Source organism: Oryctolagus cuniculus, chromosome 1 (assembly GCF_964237555.1).
Source record: "Oryctolagus cuniculus chromosome 1, mOryCun1.1, whole genome shotgun sequence".
Lineage (NCBI taxonomy): Eukaryota > Metazoa > Chordata > Mammalia > Lagomorpha > Leporidae > Oryctolagus > Oryctolagus cuniculus.
Window position 1 is genome coordinate 145,630,352 of NC_091432.1, and position 18,222 is coordinate 145,648,573.

Genomic DNA, 18,222 nt, shown 5'->3' on the forward strand with positions numbered 1-18,222 from the left:
CACCACAGTACCGGCCCCAAAGAAATCTTTTTTTTTTTTTTTTTGACAGGCAGAGTGGACAGTGAGAGAGAGAGACAGAGAGGAAGGTCTTCCTTTTCCGTTGGTTCACCTCCCAATGGCCGCTGCAGCTGGTGCACTGCGGCCAGTGCACTGCACTGATCCGAAGCCAGGAGCCAGGTGCTTCTCCTGGTCTCCCTTGCGGGTGCAGGGCCCAAGCACTTGGGCCATCCTCCACTGCACTCCCTGGCCACAGCAGAGAGCTGGCCTGGAAGAGGGGCAACCGGGACAGAATCTGGCACCCCGACCAGGACTAGAACCCGGTGTGCCAGCGCCGCAGGCGGAGGATTAGCCTATTGAGCCGCAGCACCGGCCTAGAAATCTTTTTTTTTTTTTAATAAGTTATCATTGGGGCCAGCACTGTGACATAGTAGGCTAAGCCTCTACCTGGGGTGCTGGCATCCCATGTGGGCACCAATTTGTGTCTCAGCTGCTCCTCTTCCAATCCAGCTCTCTGCTACAGCCTGGGAAAGCAGCAGAGGATGGCCCAAGTGCTTGGACCTTGGCACCCACGTGGGAGACCAGGAAGAAGCTCCTGGCTCCTGGCAGATTGGCCCAGCTCCAGCCAGTTGTGGCCATTTGGAGACTGAACCAGCAGATGGATGTCTTTCCCTCTCACTGTCTATAACTCTGCTTCTAAAATTCAAAAAAAAAATCATTTAAAAGAAAGTTTTTATTAAGGGGTATGGGTTTGGTCTAGTGGTTAAGATGTTGGTTAAGATGCCAGTGCCCCATAGCAGAGTACCTGGGATGAATTCCTGGCTCGATTCCCAATTCCAGCTTCTTGTTAATGAGCACCCTGGGAGGCAGCAAGCCATGATTCAAGTACGTGGGTTGCTGCCACCCATGTGGGAAACCTGGATGGAGTTCCTGCACCCAGCTTCCATCTGAACCAACCCTGCCTATTGCAGGCACTTCAAGTAACACAGCAGATAGGCGCTATCTGCCTCGCTCAATTTTATTTTTTCAAATTAAAAAGATAAAAAGTTTTCATCAAGAAAACACCCAGGAGCCACATTGTTAGATCATGTGATAAATGCATGTTTCATTACAAGAAACTTCCAAACTTTCCCAGCGTGGCCATGCCTTTCTTCAATCCCACCAGCCTTGTGTAATCCAGCTGTTTAGCGTCTTGGCCAGGACTTGGTATTGTCAGGGTTTTTTTAAATTTTATTTTTTTAACCATTTTAATGAGCATCTTTTAAAAACAGCTTCACGAAAAATGTACCCTAAACCACAGTTGGTGGGAATGTAAACTGGTAAAGCCACTATAGAAGACAGTATGGAGATACTTCAGAAATATGAATACTAACCTACCATATGACCCAGCCATCCCACTCATGGGAATTTACCCAAGGGAAATGAAATCAGCAAGTAAAATAGTTATCTGCACCTCCATGTTTATTGCAGCTCAATTCACAATAGCTAAGACGTGGAATCAACCTAAATGCCCATCAACCAGAGACTGGATAAAGAAATTATAGGAGGGGCCGGCACTGTGGCATAGCGGGTAAAGCCACCACCTGTAGTGCAGGCATCCCACATGGGCACCAGTTCAAGTCCAGGTTGCTCCTCTTCCAATCCAGCTCTCTGCTATGGCCTGGGAAAGCAGCAGAAAATGGCCCAAGTGCTTGGACCCCTGCACCCATGTGGGAGGCCCAAAAGAAGCTCCTGGTTCCTAGCTTCGGATCCATGCAGCTCCAGCAGTTGTAGCCAATTGGGGAGTAAACCAGTGGATGGAAGACCTCTCTTTCTGCCTCTCCTCTCTCTATGTAACTCTGACTTTCAAATAAATAAATAAGTCTTTAAAAAAAATTATGGGATATGTACACTACAAGAATACTACACAGCAGTTAAAAAAATGAAATCCAGTCATTTGCAACAAAATGGATGAATCTGGAAAACAAACTTAGTGAAATAAGCCAGTCCCAAAGGGACAAATACCATATGTTCTCCCTGATCTGTGAGAATACAACACCTAAAATGGAAAAAAAAAAAAAAAAAAGAGCTTCACTCCTTTAAACAGAACAGAGAACACTGAACATCAATTTTTCTAACTGACTCAAAATCATCCTTAAATACATGGTGCTATACTCAGAAACTACTAAAGTCCATAGGGTTGTTTTCCTTTTTCTAAAATAGCCTAGAATTATATCTGCTTTTTATAGCTTTCAACTCTTCTCCCTTGTTGTCACCTTTTGCTATTAATGGTGCTCCTGCCTCTGGCAGGCTTTCCCCTTCACCCTCTTCCAGATAACCAAGCTCGGCAGAATTCCATTTAAAAAGCAGCCCTTCCTAGTTTGGAAATTATATTCATTAAATAACAGTTAAAAAAAAAAAAAGCAGCCCTTCCTCTGCGAATGGGAGCTTAAAGGATTTTCTAGCGAAGAAAGGAAGAATCTGGTTTTTTCCTGTCACTGAACCTGAACTTCCAGATATGTATTTTGGTTGGTGAGAAATTCTTAACAGCTAAATTTCTTGGGTACTTCTCAAAAAGGTCAAGTTGCCAGGTAAGTGACCTCACCAGGTTAACTGGGTCTTCACAATATTAACCTGTGATCAACACTACACTACAATTTCATATCAGGAGTTTAAAAAGCTCGTCTAAAGCAAAATATAGGCAAAATTATCCTATGCCCAGAAACCCAAGTGGGTTTAAATATAGTTTAAATCAAACATTGGTCAAAATTTAGAGCACCTGCTAAGTCTGCATGGCACTCAAAGAGGCACAAAGAGGAATATAAGTCTACAATGGAAAAAGAATCTAACAGTTCTTCCAAAGCTATCTGACCAGACATATGCAACTGATTCTAATCCTAAGTAGTATTTACAGTGGATACAGCCTTGTTGTTACCTAAAACAAGTAAAGCTCATCCGGTCTTTAAGTGCTATCTTCCATCTCAAGATAAAACCATGAACACTTCTGTGATCTTTTCTGGAGGCAGATCACAGCGGAGAAATGGCATCTCCGTGCCCCAGGCTCCAATTCAGAAGAGGCACATACTTCATTTCCTCTCACAAGAACTTGCCTGCAGAATGGCCTTGCCTGCCTGCCAGGCTCACAGGCCAATCGCCAGCTTCCCAGCCACCTCCTCCCACAGGCATAGAAACCGTTTCACCAATTGCCACAGGATCCTGGGTGGGACTTCCGCTGTCATCTTAGGCTTACCTACCACCATCTCATCATAGGCAGCCGGGCAACCAGGAAGGAGAATTTCACAAACTTTAAGCTTGAGAATAATTCCAAGCAGAAATAAAAGAACAACGAGATGGAAAACAGAGTGGCCAGAGCTTAAAAAAAAAAAAAAAAAAGAGAGAGAGAGAGAGAAAGAAAGAAAGAAAGAAAGAAAGAAAGAAAAAAACAGCCCCCCAAAAAAATCTTTAAAAAAAAAAAAAACAACTAAAAAGCAACCATTCAAAACCGAAGCCCAGGATCACTGACGTGCTTATCTTTACAGTCAGGGCTGGGCCACGAGGTTTCCTCTGGTCCAGTTTCAGCCATGGAGCCCTCTGCCAAAGGAGCAGCAGAGGCCCACAATGAGGAGTTCTGATTTCCCATCCATCAGGGCACCGCTGAAGGTCACTGAACATTCACTGTGCACCTGAAAAGTAATCCCGCAGGTTCACCCTGTACTGCACGGTGCACAAATGAGCTTAGTCCCTGGATTAAACCACTGCTTTTTCCATCAGATACATCAAGTGAAAACCACTATAAACGCAGAGACTCCTAAGTTACAGAACTGACGGAACTCCATCTTGTCAAATCTACAATTCCTTGAAATCCAACAGAAGAAACCACAATTTCTCTAAGTTCTTCCTTCCCACGAAGAGGCAAGTGCACTGGTCTTACACACGTTTCTCTGTCACCTGCGAGGGCAGCGACAGCACTACCGTTTCCAGCCGCCTTCCCCCGGCCCTGGCATCCCCCTACTACTGCGATTTCTGCCTCTGGCTTTCCACGATAAACCTGTTGCTAGGGAAGAACGGGAAATCCGGAAAATGAGTATTCTGTTACAGCTAAAGAAGGGGAAATATTAAAGACATCGGGGATGATGACACCACCACAGCGAGTTCCGGCGGACTCCCACCGATCCTGAGTGCTCAGCCGCCCGTGGGGCCCGAGCAGGCCCGGCAGGAGGGCCGGCGGGCGGCGGGCTGCAACAGTGCACGGCCTGCACCGCCGGACGTCCATCTTGCGCCCGGCCCCACCGGCCCTCAGCCAGCTCTCCAGGGACCCCCGCAAGCCTTCCGGGGATCCCCGGGCGGCCGTGGTCCGGAGGGAGACCAGCTGCGCCCGGGAAAGGCTCTGGGGCAGCGAGGCCTGGTCCCGGCCCGATTGCTCTCAGCCTTCCGAACCCAGACCCAACACTGACTACCGACGTCCCCTAAGCACGGGTCTCGACCCGTCGGACCCTTCCAGACCCAGGTCCAGCCCAGAACCCTGGCTCAGCACCGACCCTCAGCTCGAGCGGCCTCAGCTCTCCCACACTCCGGCCCCAAACGAAGCCCAGGCTTCCTGGACCCCCACCACCACCAGCCCCCGGCACCCACGGACTAGGCCGAGCTCCGACCTCGCACCCGAGCGACCCAGGCCCAACGCTGACGCCGGCCCTCTTGGCTCTCGGTCCCTGGACCCGGACCCAGCGCCAAACCCAATGTCCAGCGACCCCAGTCTTCCCGGACCCTGGCCCAGCACCGACCCCGGATACTCTGGACCTCAGCTCTGCGGACCCCGCCCCGAACCTCGGCTCGAGGGACCCCAGCCTTCCCGGCCGCGGCCTCACCTTGACGTGGAAGCGGATGAGCGCCAGGCGGATGCAGTGGGCCATGCAGACGGGCGGCAGGAACCAGACCTTGGGCGGCGGCGTGCCCTTGTTCTGGACGTGGCTGACGATCTGCTGCGCCGTCTGGCGCTCGTTGCCCTGCCGCTTGACCCACTCGTGCAGCCGCGCCTTCTCCAGCGCGCCGTTGAAGAACACCAGCAGCTCGATGTTGCCGCCGAAGCAGGCCTTGGCCAGCGCCGCCAGGTAGCCGAGCATGTGGCTCCACTGGCCGCCGCTGACCCAGTCGGTGTAGAAGCCGCCGTACAGGCGATGCAGGCAGTCGTCGGCGTCCACCAGCAGGCGAAGCGGGGTCTGCGGGGGCCGCTGCCGCCCGCCGCCCACCAAGCTGCCCCGGGCCAGCTTCTGCAGCTCCACCGGCACCACGGCGCTCGGGCAGTGCTTCTCGATGTAGTCCTGGAAGCCCTGCACGCCCATGGCGGCGGCGGGGCGGGGGGCGCGCGGCGGCGCGGGCGGCGGGGCGCGGGGCGGCGGGGCCGTGGCGCGGCGGCGGCGGCCTCTAGGGCGGGCTGGGGCGGGTCGGGGGCGCGCTCATGGCCGCCGCGGCCGCCATGTGCTGCCGCCTCCCTGGGCCGAGTCTGGGAGGGACCTGCCGCCGCCGCCGCTGCCGCGCTGCTAGGCCGGGCGGGCGGGCAGGCAGGCGGGCGGGCGGGCGGGGTGGGCGGCGCTGACGTCGCGGACCCGCCCGCGCGGCCCGGGGCGGAAGAGGCGGCGCCGAGCGGGCCCGGGCCTGGCCCGGCTTGCGGGCCGACGGCGGCGGCAGACGAGGAGAAGCAGGAAGGGGAGGAAGCGGCGGCCTCTTCTCAGGCCCGCAGGGGCGGGCCTAGCTCCGGGGGTGGGCCGCTCGGGCGCTCGGAGGCCGGGCGGGGCGGGCCCGAGGAGGCTGCGCTCGGAACGGGCCCTCAGCCCGCCCGCCTCAGGCCTGTCGGCCCCCAGGCCTGGCCCGGCGCCTTGAGAGTCCGCCTCGGCTTGTCGGGCTTCCCCCCGCGGGAACCGGCGCGGGAGTCCGGACGGCAGCTGCAAGATGGCGGCCCAGACGCTAGGGCTGCCGCCCGCGCAGACCCGAGCGGAGCTGTGTGTGCTTCGGGGGCCGCCGGGGACGAGTCTTGAGTGACCCGAGTAGTGCGGGTGTCGGGTCCCCGCGGAGGGACGGCCCCGGGTGCGCTCGGCGCGCCGCCAGCGTCTGCTGTGAGGAGGTCGCTTCCGCGATTTCTGCCCCAGAGCTCTGCGGTAACTGCTTCCCAACACGAGGCTAGACTGTCTGCAGATTCGGCTTCCATAAAACGTTCTTAAAGCGATGCATGCCTCTCCGAACGCGGCGTTTGGGAACCCGGAACTCGCAGGAGCGGGAAAGCGCGCTTCGGCGGCCGTGCCGAGGAGCGCTGGCCCCTGCCGCCGAGGGCCGCGCCCCTGGCTGCGGGACGGGCAGGTGGGGCTCAGCCTCCGGTAACGACCTCGCACCCGGGCCTCGACGACGCGCGCACGGACAACGTGTGCTTGGTGGTGCACGAGTTATCTCTGATGTTTAAAGAACTGCCTGTGGCCACCCATGCCACTCGCCCAGGCACTCGGTTAATGAGGGAGGAATCCATTTTACAGTTAGCTCCGCAGAAATAGCAGATTGCCCTGTGCAACCCGTGGCAGGGATACAAGATTAAGAGATTTAATCGCGCCTATTCTCATGCTTAGCGTTCCTTGTGTTCACCTTCGCTGTGTACCTGTTTTTATTTAGTGCAGGTGTCCAGGACTCCGGAAATAAGTTTATTTTCACGTTAAGGCCGTGTAAAATGCTAAGGGTCTGGGGTCAGACCCCCTACAATCTTGACTGCCCTTGCTCAAATTACTTAACCTTTTCCAGCAGGTTTTTATCACCTGTGAAATGAAGATATTAATAGTACGTGGCACCTCCCAGTTGTTACACAAACGCACAGTAAATGTTGGCTTTTGTAGTTATCATTTCCACATACTGTATAATAGACTTGACACTTGAGAACATGGGCCAGTTATTTTAATTTTTGAAAGTTTAAAATTCATTTTCATAAAATGTTTAATGTATTTTTTAATATTTATTTATTTGAAAACCAGTTACAGAGAGGCAGAAGCAGAGGCAGAAAGAGATTTTCCATCTGCTGGTTCACTCTCCAAATGGCCCCAGAGCTGGGCCAATCTGAAGCCAGGAGCCAGGAACTTCTTCCGGGTCTCTTACACAGGTACAGGGGCCCAAGCACTTGGGCCATCTTCTGCTGCTTTCCCAGGCCACAGCAGAGAGCTGGATTGGAAGTGGAGCAGCGGTGGTACTAGAATCAGCACCTATATGGGATGCCAGCACTGCAGGTGGTGGCTTTACCCACTGTGCCACAGCGCTGGCCCTTTAATTTATTTAATTTGAAAATCAGGGTTACAGAAAAAAGAAGAGACACAGAGAGAGAGGACTCTTCCATCCTTTGGTTCACTCAAAAGCCAAAGCCAGGAGCCAGGAACTTCAGGTCTCCCACGTGGGCAAAGGAGCCCAAACACTTGAGCCATTTTCTGCTGCTTTCCCAGGCCATTACCAGGGAGCTGGATGAGAAGTGGAACTGCCTCTACGCGAATAGGTATCCATATGGGATATGGGCCTCGAAGGTGGCGTCTTTCACCTGCTATGCCACAGTGCCAGCCCTGTGTTTATATATTTTTAAGAGCATTCTTTTTATCTTTTAAGTAACATTACTAATGATTGGCAAAATATTCGGCTAGCAAATAATTTATATACTGTATTCTCAGCTCAAATTCACTAGTTGATTGAAGGTAAATTTTTGAAATATTAAGGGAAAAGCAAACGTCTGTGTTTAATACAAAGTTATATCTTCACAATGAATGGTTCCACCCTCTTAGTATTTGGATGGTCACATAGACTACAAAAGAAATTTGTAATTGCGCAAGATTGCCCCAAGAGAGAAAAAAAAGAAAAAAACCCTGAAGAATAAAAATCCTAAAAAGGACATGACACTATGCTTTCATAAAAATTACTCCCTCAAAAAACTCAAAAAAAAATTACAATTAATAAAAAAGCTAGCCCGTGGAGTGAAAAAATTATGAGTTTGTGACAAACCAATCAAATATTTTCTGCTCTTTCATCACCATCTCAACCAGTTTGTTTTTGATCAATTTATCTACAGCCCAGAGCAGGAAAAAATATATATATATATATATTTTTTTTTTTTTTTGACAGGCAGAGTGGACAGTGAGAGAGAGAGAGACAGAGAGAAACAGGACCCAAGTACTTGGGCCATTCTCCACTGCACTCCCTGGCCACAGCAGAGAGCTGGCCTGGAAGAGGGGCAACCGGGACAGAATCCGGCATCCCGACCAGGACTAGAACCCGGTGTGCCGGCGCCGCAAGGCGGAGGATTAGCCTAGTCAGCCGCGGCGCTGGCCAATTAAATCTTTTTTAAAAGAAGAGTCCTTATTTCTTCACAGGTGTGAATTGATTTTCTCTCTCAACCACAATTGTTAAAACAAGAATATATGTACAGTTTTTTGTGTAATCAGTTGGTTACCATTTCTGCCAAAAGGTCTCTGCACTCCCTGGATCACTGGGATTGGCCTTCCCTGTCCACCACAATGATTCTCTTTACTTACCCTATCGAAAGTCTGCAAAGGACTGTCTGTGTCCCCTCACTACCACTGTGAGAATACCCAGAAGCCACTTTATTGCCTGGCATCCAAAACCTCTTCCTGTCCATCTCCCTCTTTACTGCAGCTGGATACTCAAAAACATCAAATTCTTGATTCTCATCTCCCTGACTTACTACAGGCCAGGCAGAAAGGGAAGGAAGAGGCCAGCACTGTGGCGTAGCGGGTAAAGCCGCCACCTGCAGTGCTGGCGTCCCATATGTGCACAGGTTCAGATCCAGCTCTCTGCTATGGCCTGGGAAGGCAGTAAAAGGTGGCCCAAGTCCTTGGGCCCCTGTGCGCGTTTGGGAGACCCAGAAGAAGCTCCTGGCTCCAGGTTTTGGATCAGCCTAGTTCCAGCCTTTGCAGCCATCTGGGGAATGAACCAGCGAATGGAAGACCTCTCTCTTTCTCTCTCTCTGCCTCTCTGTAACTTGGCCTTTCAAATTAAAAAAAAAAAAAAAAAAAAAAAAAAAAGGAAAGGGAAAGGGGTGGCAATAGTGGATAAAGCCACAGCCTGCAATGCTGGCATCCCATATGGGTGCCAGTTCTAGTTCTGGCTGCTCCACTTCCAATCCAGCTCTCTGCTAATGTGTCTAGGAAAGCACTGGAACATGGCCTAAATCCTTGAGCCCCTGCACCCACATGGGAGACCCAGAAGAAGCTCCTGGCTCCTGGCTTTGGCCTGGCCAAGCACTGGCCATTGTGCCCATTTGGGGAGTAAACTGGCAGATGGAAGCTCTCTCTCCCTCTCTGATTCTGCCTCTCCTTCTCTGTAACTCCGCCTTTCAAATAAATAAATCTTGAAAAAGAAAAAGAAAATGAAAAGACAGTTTCCTGCCTGCACTAGAGCAAGAATCCTGGTAGAAAGGTCTTTGAGTCTGCATGTCTCTGCCTTTTTACTCACAAATGATGAATGATGTTCAAAAGAGCAAGAGAATCCATAACTCCATGTTCTCCTAGTTCCCTTATTGGAATGTAAGTGGAGGAGAGTGACTCACAATACCACTAACTTAATACATTGCAAACTCTGAACTTCATCCTAAAGGGTACATGAGTAATTAGTCACACTGTACCCTTCCAGGGTCAGCCGTTGAGAAACAGCATTGGTCTTTAGGCTGTGGATCCCAGCAGTGCTGTGATTTACCAGCAGTGAAGGTACTGAGCTGGTCAACAGACTCTTGAGACCATGACAAAATGCATTTCATACTCTAAAGGACAGATTACCATTTATTCTTTGAGAAGCTGTTGTGTCAGTCACAAAGTACGTTAAACAAACTATACAAAGCCACCAACACTGCCGATGCTTCTTGAGACTAATTTGAAAACTAAGGTCATTGCGCAGAGCCATTGATTTGTAGGCCCTGTGCACCGTGCAAGGGTAAACAGCACACTCCTTAGCTTCTGGGTGTGGTTTCAAAGCTCTCTCCATGTTGTAGGGGTTTCTTGGGTTATATGATGGCATCAGAATGCGGGAAGAAAGATTTTAGATCAAATCCTCCTCTGAAGGAGCAGGAAATGTAATGATGAGAATTCAGTGCTGCCTCCACGAGAAGGTAGTTTCATTTAACTCTAAAGCTGGTTAAGGTCTTCACCCACCCACCTACTCATTTCACGGATCTGCAAGACAGTGAAGCGGCACACTCAAACTCAGAGTCAATAGCAAAACAGGACGCCACCCCTCACTGAGCACACTGTACACAGGCACTGGGGACGTGGAGATGAAGAAAACAATCTAGCAGGGGAGACCAGCAAGTAAACAGCCAGATTACAGTGGAGTCTGTTAAGAACATCAATAACTTGCATAAAAAGATTAATGAGGTAACTGAGCAGCCATTTCAGGCCTGCTCTCCAAGGTAGAAATGAGAATCCTATCACGTTGAATTTCATGTGCACTCCAGGGCCATGGGTAGATCCTGGGTCCACTGCTCATAAACAGCATTACTTAGGCAGCTCTCATCAGCCATATGCACTGGCGTCATTGCTAGTAGAAGAGACACTGTCACGAGTTGGAGGAGGCCACAGGATGAGACCACACCGCTGAAGGCCGCTAATATTCTCCCTGGGGCTGTGTAAGACCTCAGAGTTTTCTGTCTGTATTTTCATTCTAAAACAGTACTGTCTTTTTGTTGTTCCTGCTTGTTTTTTGTTACCTACCATGCTTGCCAAACTTGTGTCCAAATGACTTTGGGCTGATGCAAAAATAGCTCTGCTCAAGAGAGAAGAGTTGTCATAGAGAACTTCCAGATGGGTGCTATAGGTTCCCTAGGCAACTCCAAGGGGTGGCCCAAGCTGTGTGGGCAATAGGAGCTGCTATGGTAAATGGACAAATGTCTACAGAGACTGCTTTAAAAGAAAATACAGAGTGTATTTGCTCTCATTTGGATTAAAACTTCACAGTCATCCCTTAAATACTGCCTGATGGAATCTTCAGAATCAATCGTTTATAAAAGTAAGCAATTTTATTTTTAAATGTGATGTAAATCAAATGAGAATTTTTTAAAGAGATTCTCCTAAGTACAAAGCTGTGTTAAACATTTGGTCATTTAGGGACTAGTTAAGCAGTCTATTGCATTTGTGCAAATCATAATAAAACTTGCAGAAGGAGTAGTTCTCCCACACCACATTAGGAGAAGCCTCCAGGGCTGACCAAGCTGAAACACATGAACCTGACTTCCTGCAGGGAGTCTGGGGCTCAGACAAGTGGAACTGGACAGTCCTCCTGGAAACAGCTGCGGCTGCTGGCAGGCCTGTGATTTTGCTGCCAAAGGAAGAGATCAGGATTGCTTGTGGAGCTACAAGGGGAATGCAAGTGTCTCTGGGAGACAGAAAAAGGTTTACATACCTGTATCCTCAAGGTGGAGTAAGACCTTGAACCTGGGAAAGAAAAGCCCAAGAGACAGCCCATCTTCCAGCTGCAGGTTCCAGGTGTGTGGTGCAGGGAGCATTTGCTCAGAGCTGCAAGCCTGAGCAATTGTCCACCACACTGGTGCAATCAGGAGTAGGGATTTTGGCACAGTGATTCATGATATGTTGTTAATCCATCATATAAACCACCTCCAGTTTTGTCAACTAGGAAACACTATATACACAAATCAAAAGTTCCTATCCCTAGAAAAAAATTGTAATCTTAATCCTGGCATGTCTTTTTCTTGAGGTATACTGTCCAATAGAACCTTCTGTTATGATGGAAATGATCTGTAATAATATGGTTGCCACTAGGCATACATGGCTACTGAGTTTTTAATGTGTGACTAGTATAGTACAACTGAGGAACAAATTTTAAATTTAACTAGCTACATGTGGCTAATGGCTGTTACACTGGAAGATCTTAATTCTTAAGCCTAACCCCATAGTAGATTATGGTAATTTGTTCAATAAATTAGTAATACCTCAGTCACATTTCTGCAGTGCTTTATTGCTTATGAAACATCCTTCTGGTCTTTGATGGATGCCTACCCACTTCTAGACATGTAGAAATTATAAAATAAGGCTACTCCCCTACAGTTTCAATTCTGTAACCTAAAAACTCTATTACATCATTCATAGAATTCTCCTTACAAATATATACACTAGATTTCTTTGCAATTTGTCAGTAATTTTTTTTAAGGCTTCTTTGTTTGAAAGGCAGAGTGACAGAGAGAAGGAGAGACAGAGATCCATCCACTGGTTCACTCCTCAAATAGCCACAAGGCCAGGGCTGAGCCAGACCAAAGCCAAGAGCCAGGAACTCCATCCTGGTCTCCAGTGTGGCTGGCATGGACCCAAGTACTGCTTTCCCAGGCACATTAGCAGGAACTGTATCGGAAGCAGAACAGCTGACACTTGAGATAACTTGCTGCTTCACAACACTGGCCCCTGTCAGCAATCTTTAAGAATAGCTTGTTTAGGGGTCCAGCTTTGTGGAACAGCAGGTTAAGCCACTGCCTGCAACTCTGCCATATGAGCCCTGGTTGGAGTCCCAGTTGTTCCACGTCCAATTCATCTCCCTGATAATGTGCCTGAGAAAGTAGCAGAAGATGGTCCAAGTGCTTGGGCCCCTGCAGTTGTGGGCCTCTCTCCATGTGGGAGACACGGATGGAATTCCAGGCTCCTGGCTTGGGCCTGGCCCAGCCCCGGCCATTTGAGGCTATTTGGGGAGTGGACAAGTTGATGGAAGATCTCTCTCTTTCTCTCTCTTTCTCCCTCTCTTTTCCCCTCTCCCTCTCCCTCAGTAACTCTATCTTTAAAATAAAATAAATCTTTTAAAAAAATAGCTTGTTTATACCAGACACTGTACTCAACAAAGTGAGCCAATTAATCCAACTCCCTGGAATAAGTTTCCAGGACATGATGTGAGTAAAAGGCAAGCAGACCCAGGCAGTCTCCCCTGGGTTGAGACAGAACTGGGAATCTGGGTTGGGCAAGATGACTAGAGTTCACAAAGCAGCGTCCTGGACACAGGAACACTGGACAAGGAAGAGGGCTCCAGTGACCCTCAGAGACTCCTGAAAATGATTAGTGCATGTATACGAGGAAAACCAGCAGAAAGAATGAGAGGGTACAGTTTCTGAAGCTCACACATCAGAAGTAGTACCTCTTCCCAACACCAGACTGGAAAATCACATCATTCAAATGTCATCAGAATATTAAGTCTTCTCTAGTAATAAGATAAAAATCAGCTTGAGACAGCACACAACTCCAGACCTGTCTAACAAGGATAAACAACAAACTCAGGAATAGTTGTAAGAATACAAAAGTAGGGCCAGCACTGTAGTGTGGTAGGCTAAACCTCTTCCTGCAGTGCTGGCATCCCATATGGGCGCCAGTTTGAGTCCTGGCTGCTCCTCTTCCAATCCAGCTCTCTGCTTATGGCCCGGGAAAGCAGTGGAAGATGGCCCAAGTAATTGGGCCCCTGTATCCATGTGGGAGACCTGGAGAAAGCTCCTGGTTCCTAGCTTCGGATTGGCTCAGCTCTGGCCATTGCAGCCATTTGGGGAGTGAACCAGCAAGCAGATGGGTAACTCTCTCTCTCTCTCTCTCTCTCTCTCCACTTCTCTGTCTGTAACTCCTCCTCTCAAATAAGTAAATCTTAAAAAAAAAAAAAAAAAAAAAAAAAAAACACCTCACCAAGCAACAAAGAAACTGGAAAACACTTCCTGAAAAGTGTATGAATTTTCTATTGCTTTTGCAGCATGTTACCACAAAACTTAGCTGCTTAGAGTCACACATATCTACTAGTTTATAATTCTGGAAGTCAGGGGCCGGCGCCGTGGCGCACTAGGTTAATCCTCCGGCATCCCATATAGGCGCTGGTTCTAGTCCCGGCTGCTCCTTTTCCAATCCAGCTCTCTGCTGTGGCCCGGGAAGGCAGTGGAGGATGGCCCAAGTCCTTGGACCTTTGCACCCACGTGGGAGACCCAAAAGAAGCTCTTGGCTCCCGGCTTCAGATCGGCACATCTCCGACCGCTGCGGCCATTTGGGGAGTGAACCAACGGAAGGAAGACCTTTTTCTCTCTCTCTTCCTCTCACTGTCTGTAACTTTAGCTCTCAAATAAATAAATAAAAAATATTAAAAAATAATTCTGGAAGTCAGCAGTCTGTACTGAGTCCTAAGAGCTGCATTCCTTCTGGAGGCTCGGGGGGAGAATGTTTCCTTGCTTTTTCCAGCTTCTAGGGGCTCCCCACATTCCCTGGCTCATGGCTCCATACCACTCTGTTTCCACCATAGTAGCTCCTATCTCTGTCTCTAACTCTCTGGTCTCCTTTGTGATTACAGGGGCCTACTTGGATAACCCAGCATAAAGTCCCCATGTCAAGGTCCTTCAATCTCATCTATGAAATCCCTTTCGCCATGGAAGGTAACATATTCATAGATTCAGAGGATTAAGGTGTAGGCATCTTGGTAGCAGGGGCATCATTCTACTTACCACAAAGATAAAGTCAATGAGCACTGACTCAGATATGGACCAGATGATGGAATCAGTAGACAAGGACATTGAAAAAAGTTATAAACATAGTCTACATGTTCAAGATATAGAGGAAATACTGAAATTGGAAGACATTCTTGAAATTTCTAATTGAGCTTCTAAGAGGTAGCATCTGCAATATCTGAATGAAAAATACAGTAAATAAGATTAATGAATTAAGCATTGCAAAACTTAGATACATTACAAAAGAAATGAAACAGCAAAAACTGGGGGAAAAAAGCACAATATCAATACATGGAACAATATCATGTTTATTAGTACACATGCAATTAGATCCCCTGAATGGAAAAATGTAAATAATTTTTCAACTTTGATGAAAATTATAAACTCATAGGCTCAAGAACTTAACCCCCAAGTATACATTACGAGGAAAATTACTCCATCTTAAAACAATTGCCCTCCCACCAAAGACAATGGCACATTTCCCATCAGAAACAATACAAGCCTGGAAAAAGTGGAACAACCTCCTGTTGACCAAACATTACTTATGCAGCAAAATATCAATTAAAGAATGAAAGACCTTTACAGAAACCAAAAAGGTAAAAGAATCTGCATCATAAGGAATGTTAAATGACATCCCTTGGGCAGAAGGAAAATGCTTCCAGATGGAAATCTGGAGCTACATCAATGAGAAGCAAAGATGATAACTACATGGCTAAATCAAATTTCCTTTATTTACATCTCTTTAAGGGATCATTATTTATCAACTATTTATCAAAAAATTCAAAGCAAAATAATATTGGGTATTACTTAGCTCCGTAACAAACTGCCATAGACTGAAGGTTTGGATGATAGGTACTCATTTTTCTCACAGTCTGGAAGTCTGAGATCAAGGTGCCAGCATGGTCAGGTTCCTGGCTTGCAGATGGCCACCTTCTCACTGTGTCCTCACACAGTGGGCAGAGCAAGACAGGGAAAGATGGAGACATACCTGGAGAGCTCTCCGGTGTCTCATAAAAGAATGCTGATCCTATTGTTTCCAGCCCTACTCTATGACCTCATTTAACCTTAATTATCTCCTTACAGGCTTTAGCTCCAAATATATTTGGGGTTAAAGCTTCAACATATGGCCTTCGAGAGGACATAATTCAGTATGCATTGTGGGGTTTATAACATGTAAAAGTAAACTTTCTACATTTATATGACAACAGTAGCACATGCTAGGAGAGGGGAAGTGAAAGTACACTGTCCTGTTTCTTCTATTGTGTGTGAAGTGATATAATATCACATGAAAGTAGACCGAGATGAGTTAAAGGGAACAGCGTGGCTGAGTGGGTTAAGCCATTGCTTGCAGCACCAGCATCATGTATTTGAATGCCAATTTGAGTCCTGGCTGCTCTGCTTCCAATTCAGTTCCCTGTTAATGTGCCTGGGAAAGAAGCAGATGACCCAAGTACCTGGGCCCCTATCACCCATCTGAGAGAACCAGATGAAGCTTCTAACTCCTGACTTTGTTGTGGCCATTTGGGGCGTGAACCAGTAGATGGAAGATCTCTATGTCTCTCCATGTCTCTCTGCCTTTCAAATCAATAAATAAATCTTTTTTAAAAAGATTAAAGATCCTAAGAAGAATTAAGATCTTAAGAATCAGCTTAAATAAATAATAGTTGTTAAAACAACAAAGGAGATTGAACAAAATCATACCAAATACTCGAATGATACAAACGAAAATTTAAAAAAAAAAATGGACACGTGCAGCAAATATAAAATAGTAAGATGGTAGATTCACATCAAATCACATCAATAATCAAATTCAATATAAATTACCTAGGACTTCTGTTTCCAGAATGATGGAGTGGAAGTACTTTTCCCTATTCCTCCTGCTAAGGAATACAAATGTAACAAGCCTTAGAAAGTGGAAAGATGACAGGTTGGTGAGGCACTCCAGGCCCCAGGAACACCATAGCAGCAAGCTCCATGGCTTTTCTTTTTCTTTCATGTATCCAAGACTCAAAGAAGCTGACGACATGGAAGGACAAAGGACACAACCAAAAATGTCAATATGGAACCCATCTGCTATGAACAAAGGACCAGGAAAAGGGCAGTCTCAAACAATTTCAACAAAAACTGCACTAGTCTAGGCAAGCACCACAGAAGAAACTGTAGCCAAGACTCCCAGTCACATCAGAAAAGGCAGAGAAGGGAGCCTCGTCTTTCACCTGTGCTGGGTATTAAAGAGGCTCCCCAGGGAGCCCATCCACCAGGGTGGTTTTAGAGAAGCCCAAGTAGGGACTTAGGACTTTCATCTTCTCCAAACGTAATGAGGCCTGGTCTCTTTGTGTCAAAAGAGACTGCAGGGCCTGGCGTTGTAGTATAGTAGGTGAAACCTCCACCTGCAGCACTGGCATTCATATGGGATACAATGATGACAAAGATGTCATAATTATTTTTTCTTGAATTTTAAGCAACCACCATGAAAATGCTTCAATGAGAAATGTGAAAGTGCTTAAAACAAATGAAAATAGAAAGTCTCAGCCAAGAAATAGATAGTGTGAAGAACCAAATGGAAGCTTTAGAATTGAAAAATATGACAATTAAAACAAAATGGAAAAGACAGAGAAAAGAGACTGTGGACTGGAAGATAGAACAATAGAAGTGACTCAAGCTGACCCAAACAACTTCAGGGAGCTGTGAAACTATAACGAAAGATCTAAACTTTGTGTTGTCAGAATCTAAGAAGGAAAGGATAAAAAGAGTAGAGCTAAATAAATATGTGCAGAGTGAGTGAGCATTTGGCACAGTTAAGTTGCCACTAGGGATGCCTACATCCCTTATGGAAGTGCTTGGTTCAAGTCCTAGCCTCTCCATACCCTAGCCAGCTTTCTGCTACTGCCCAGCCTGAGCAGCAAAGATGGCTCAGGTTCTTGGGTCCCTGCCACCCACATGAGACTGAATTGAGTCCTAGGCTCCTGGCTTTGGTGTGGCCCACCCTAGCTCCCTGACTGGGGCATTTGGAATATTCTCTCTCTGAGTACTTTGAATAAAATGAAAATAAACAATAAAGCTAAATTTTTAAAAGAAAGTATAGAAATAATGACTTAAATTTTCCCAAATTTGGCAAGAGACATAAGGCTATAAAGAAGCTGAACAAACTCCAAATAAAATAAATACCAAAACACAGCATAGTCAGACTTCTGAAAATTAAAGACAAAAAATCTTGTAGGCAGCAGGGGAGAAATAAAATTTTACCAAAGGGAGAAATCAGTTAGAATGACAGTGCATCCTTCATTAGAATCCATAGGAACCAAGAGGAACTGGCAAAATATTTTTGGGAACACAGAAGCAAAAGAAATGGGGCTGGGGACCAGCATTGTGGCATAGAAGGTTAAGCCTCTGCCTGCAGTGTCGGCATCCCATATGGGTGCTGGTTCGAATCCCAGCTGTTCCACTTCCAATTCAGCTCCCTGCTAATGCACCTGGGAAAGCAGTGAAAGATAGCCCAAGTGCTTGGGCCCCTGCACCCATGTGGGAGACCTGGAAGATCTTGGCTCCTGGCTTTGGCCGGGTCCAGCCCCAGCCACTGCAGCCATTTGGAGAGCAAACCAGTGGATGAAAGATATCTCTCTCTCTCTCTCTCTCTCTCTCTCTTTCTCTCTCTCTCCTCTCCCCCCACCTCCTTTCTCTTTCTGTATCTTTGCCTTTCAAATAAACAGATAAACAGATAAATATTTTAAAAGAAAGAAAGAAATGAGGCCAGTGTA

The 18,222-nt window shown here is 47.3% G+C and overlaps 1 protein-coding gene across 2 annotated transcripts in view; it reads right to left on the reverse strand.

Moving 5' to 3' along the window:
- Positions 1 to 5,386, reverse strand: part of FAM120A (family with sequence similarity 120 member A) — a 117,786-nt gene extending 112,400 nt beyond the window's left edge. For both annotated transcript variants that reach the window (XM_070049992.1, XM_051846971.2), the window contains exon 1: positions 4,842 to 5,386. In XM_070049992.1, coding sequence (XP_069906093.1) covers positions 4,842 to 5,315 — 474 coding nt within the window. In that variant the 5' untranslated portion in view covers positions 5,316 to 5,386. The remainder of the gene's footprint in view (positions 1 to 4,841) is intronic.
- Positions 5,387 to 18,222: the final 12,836 nt, after the last annotated feature.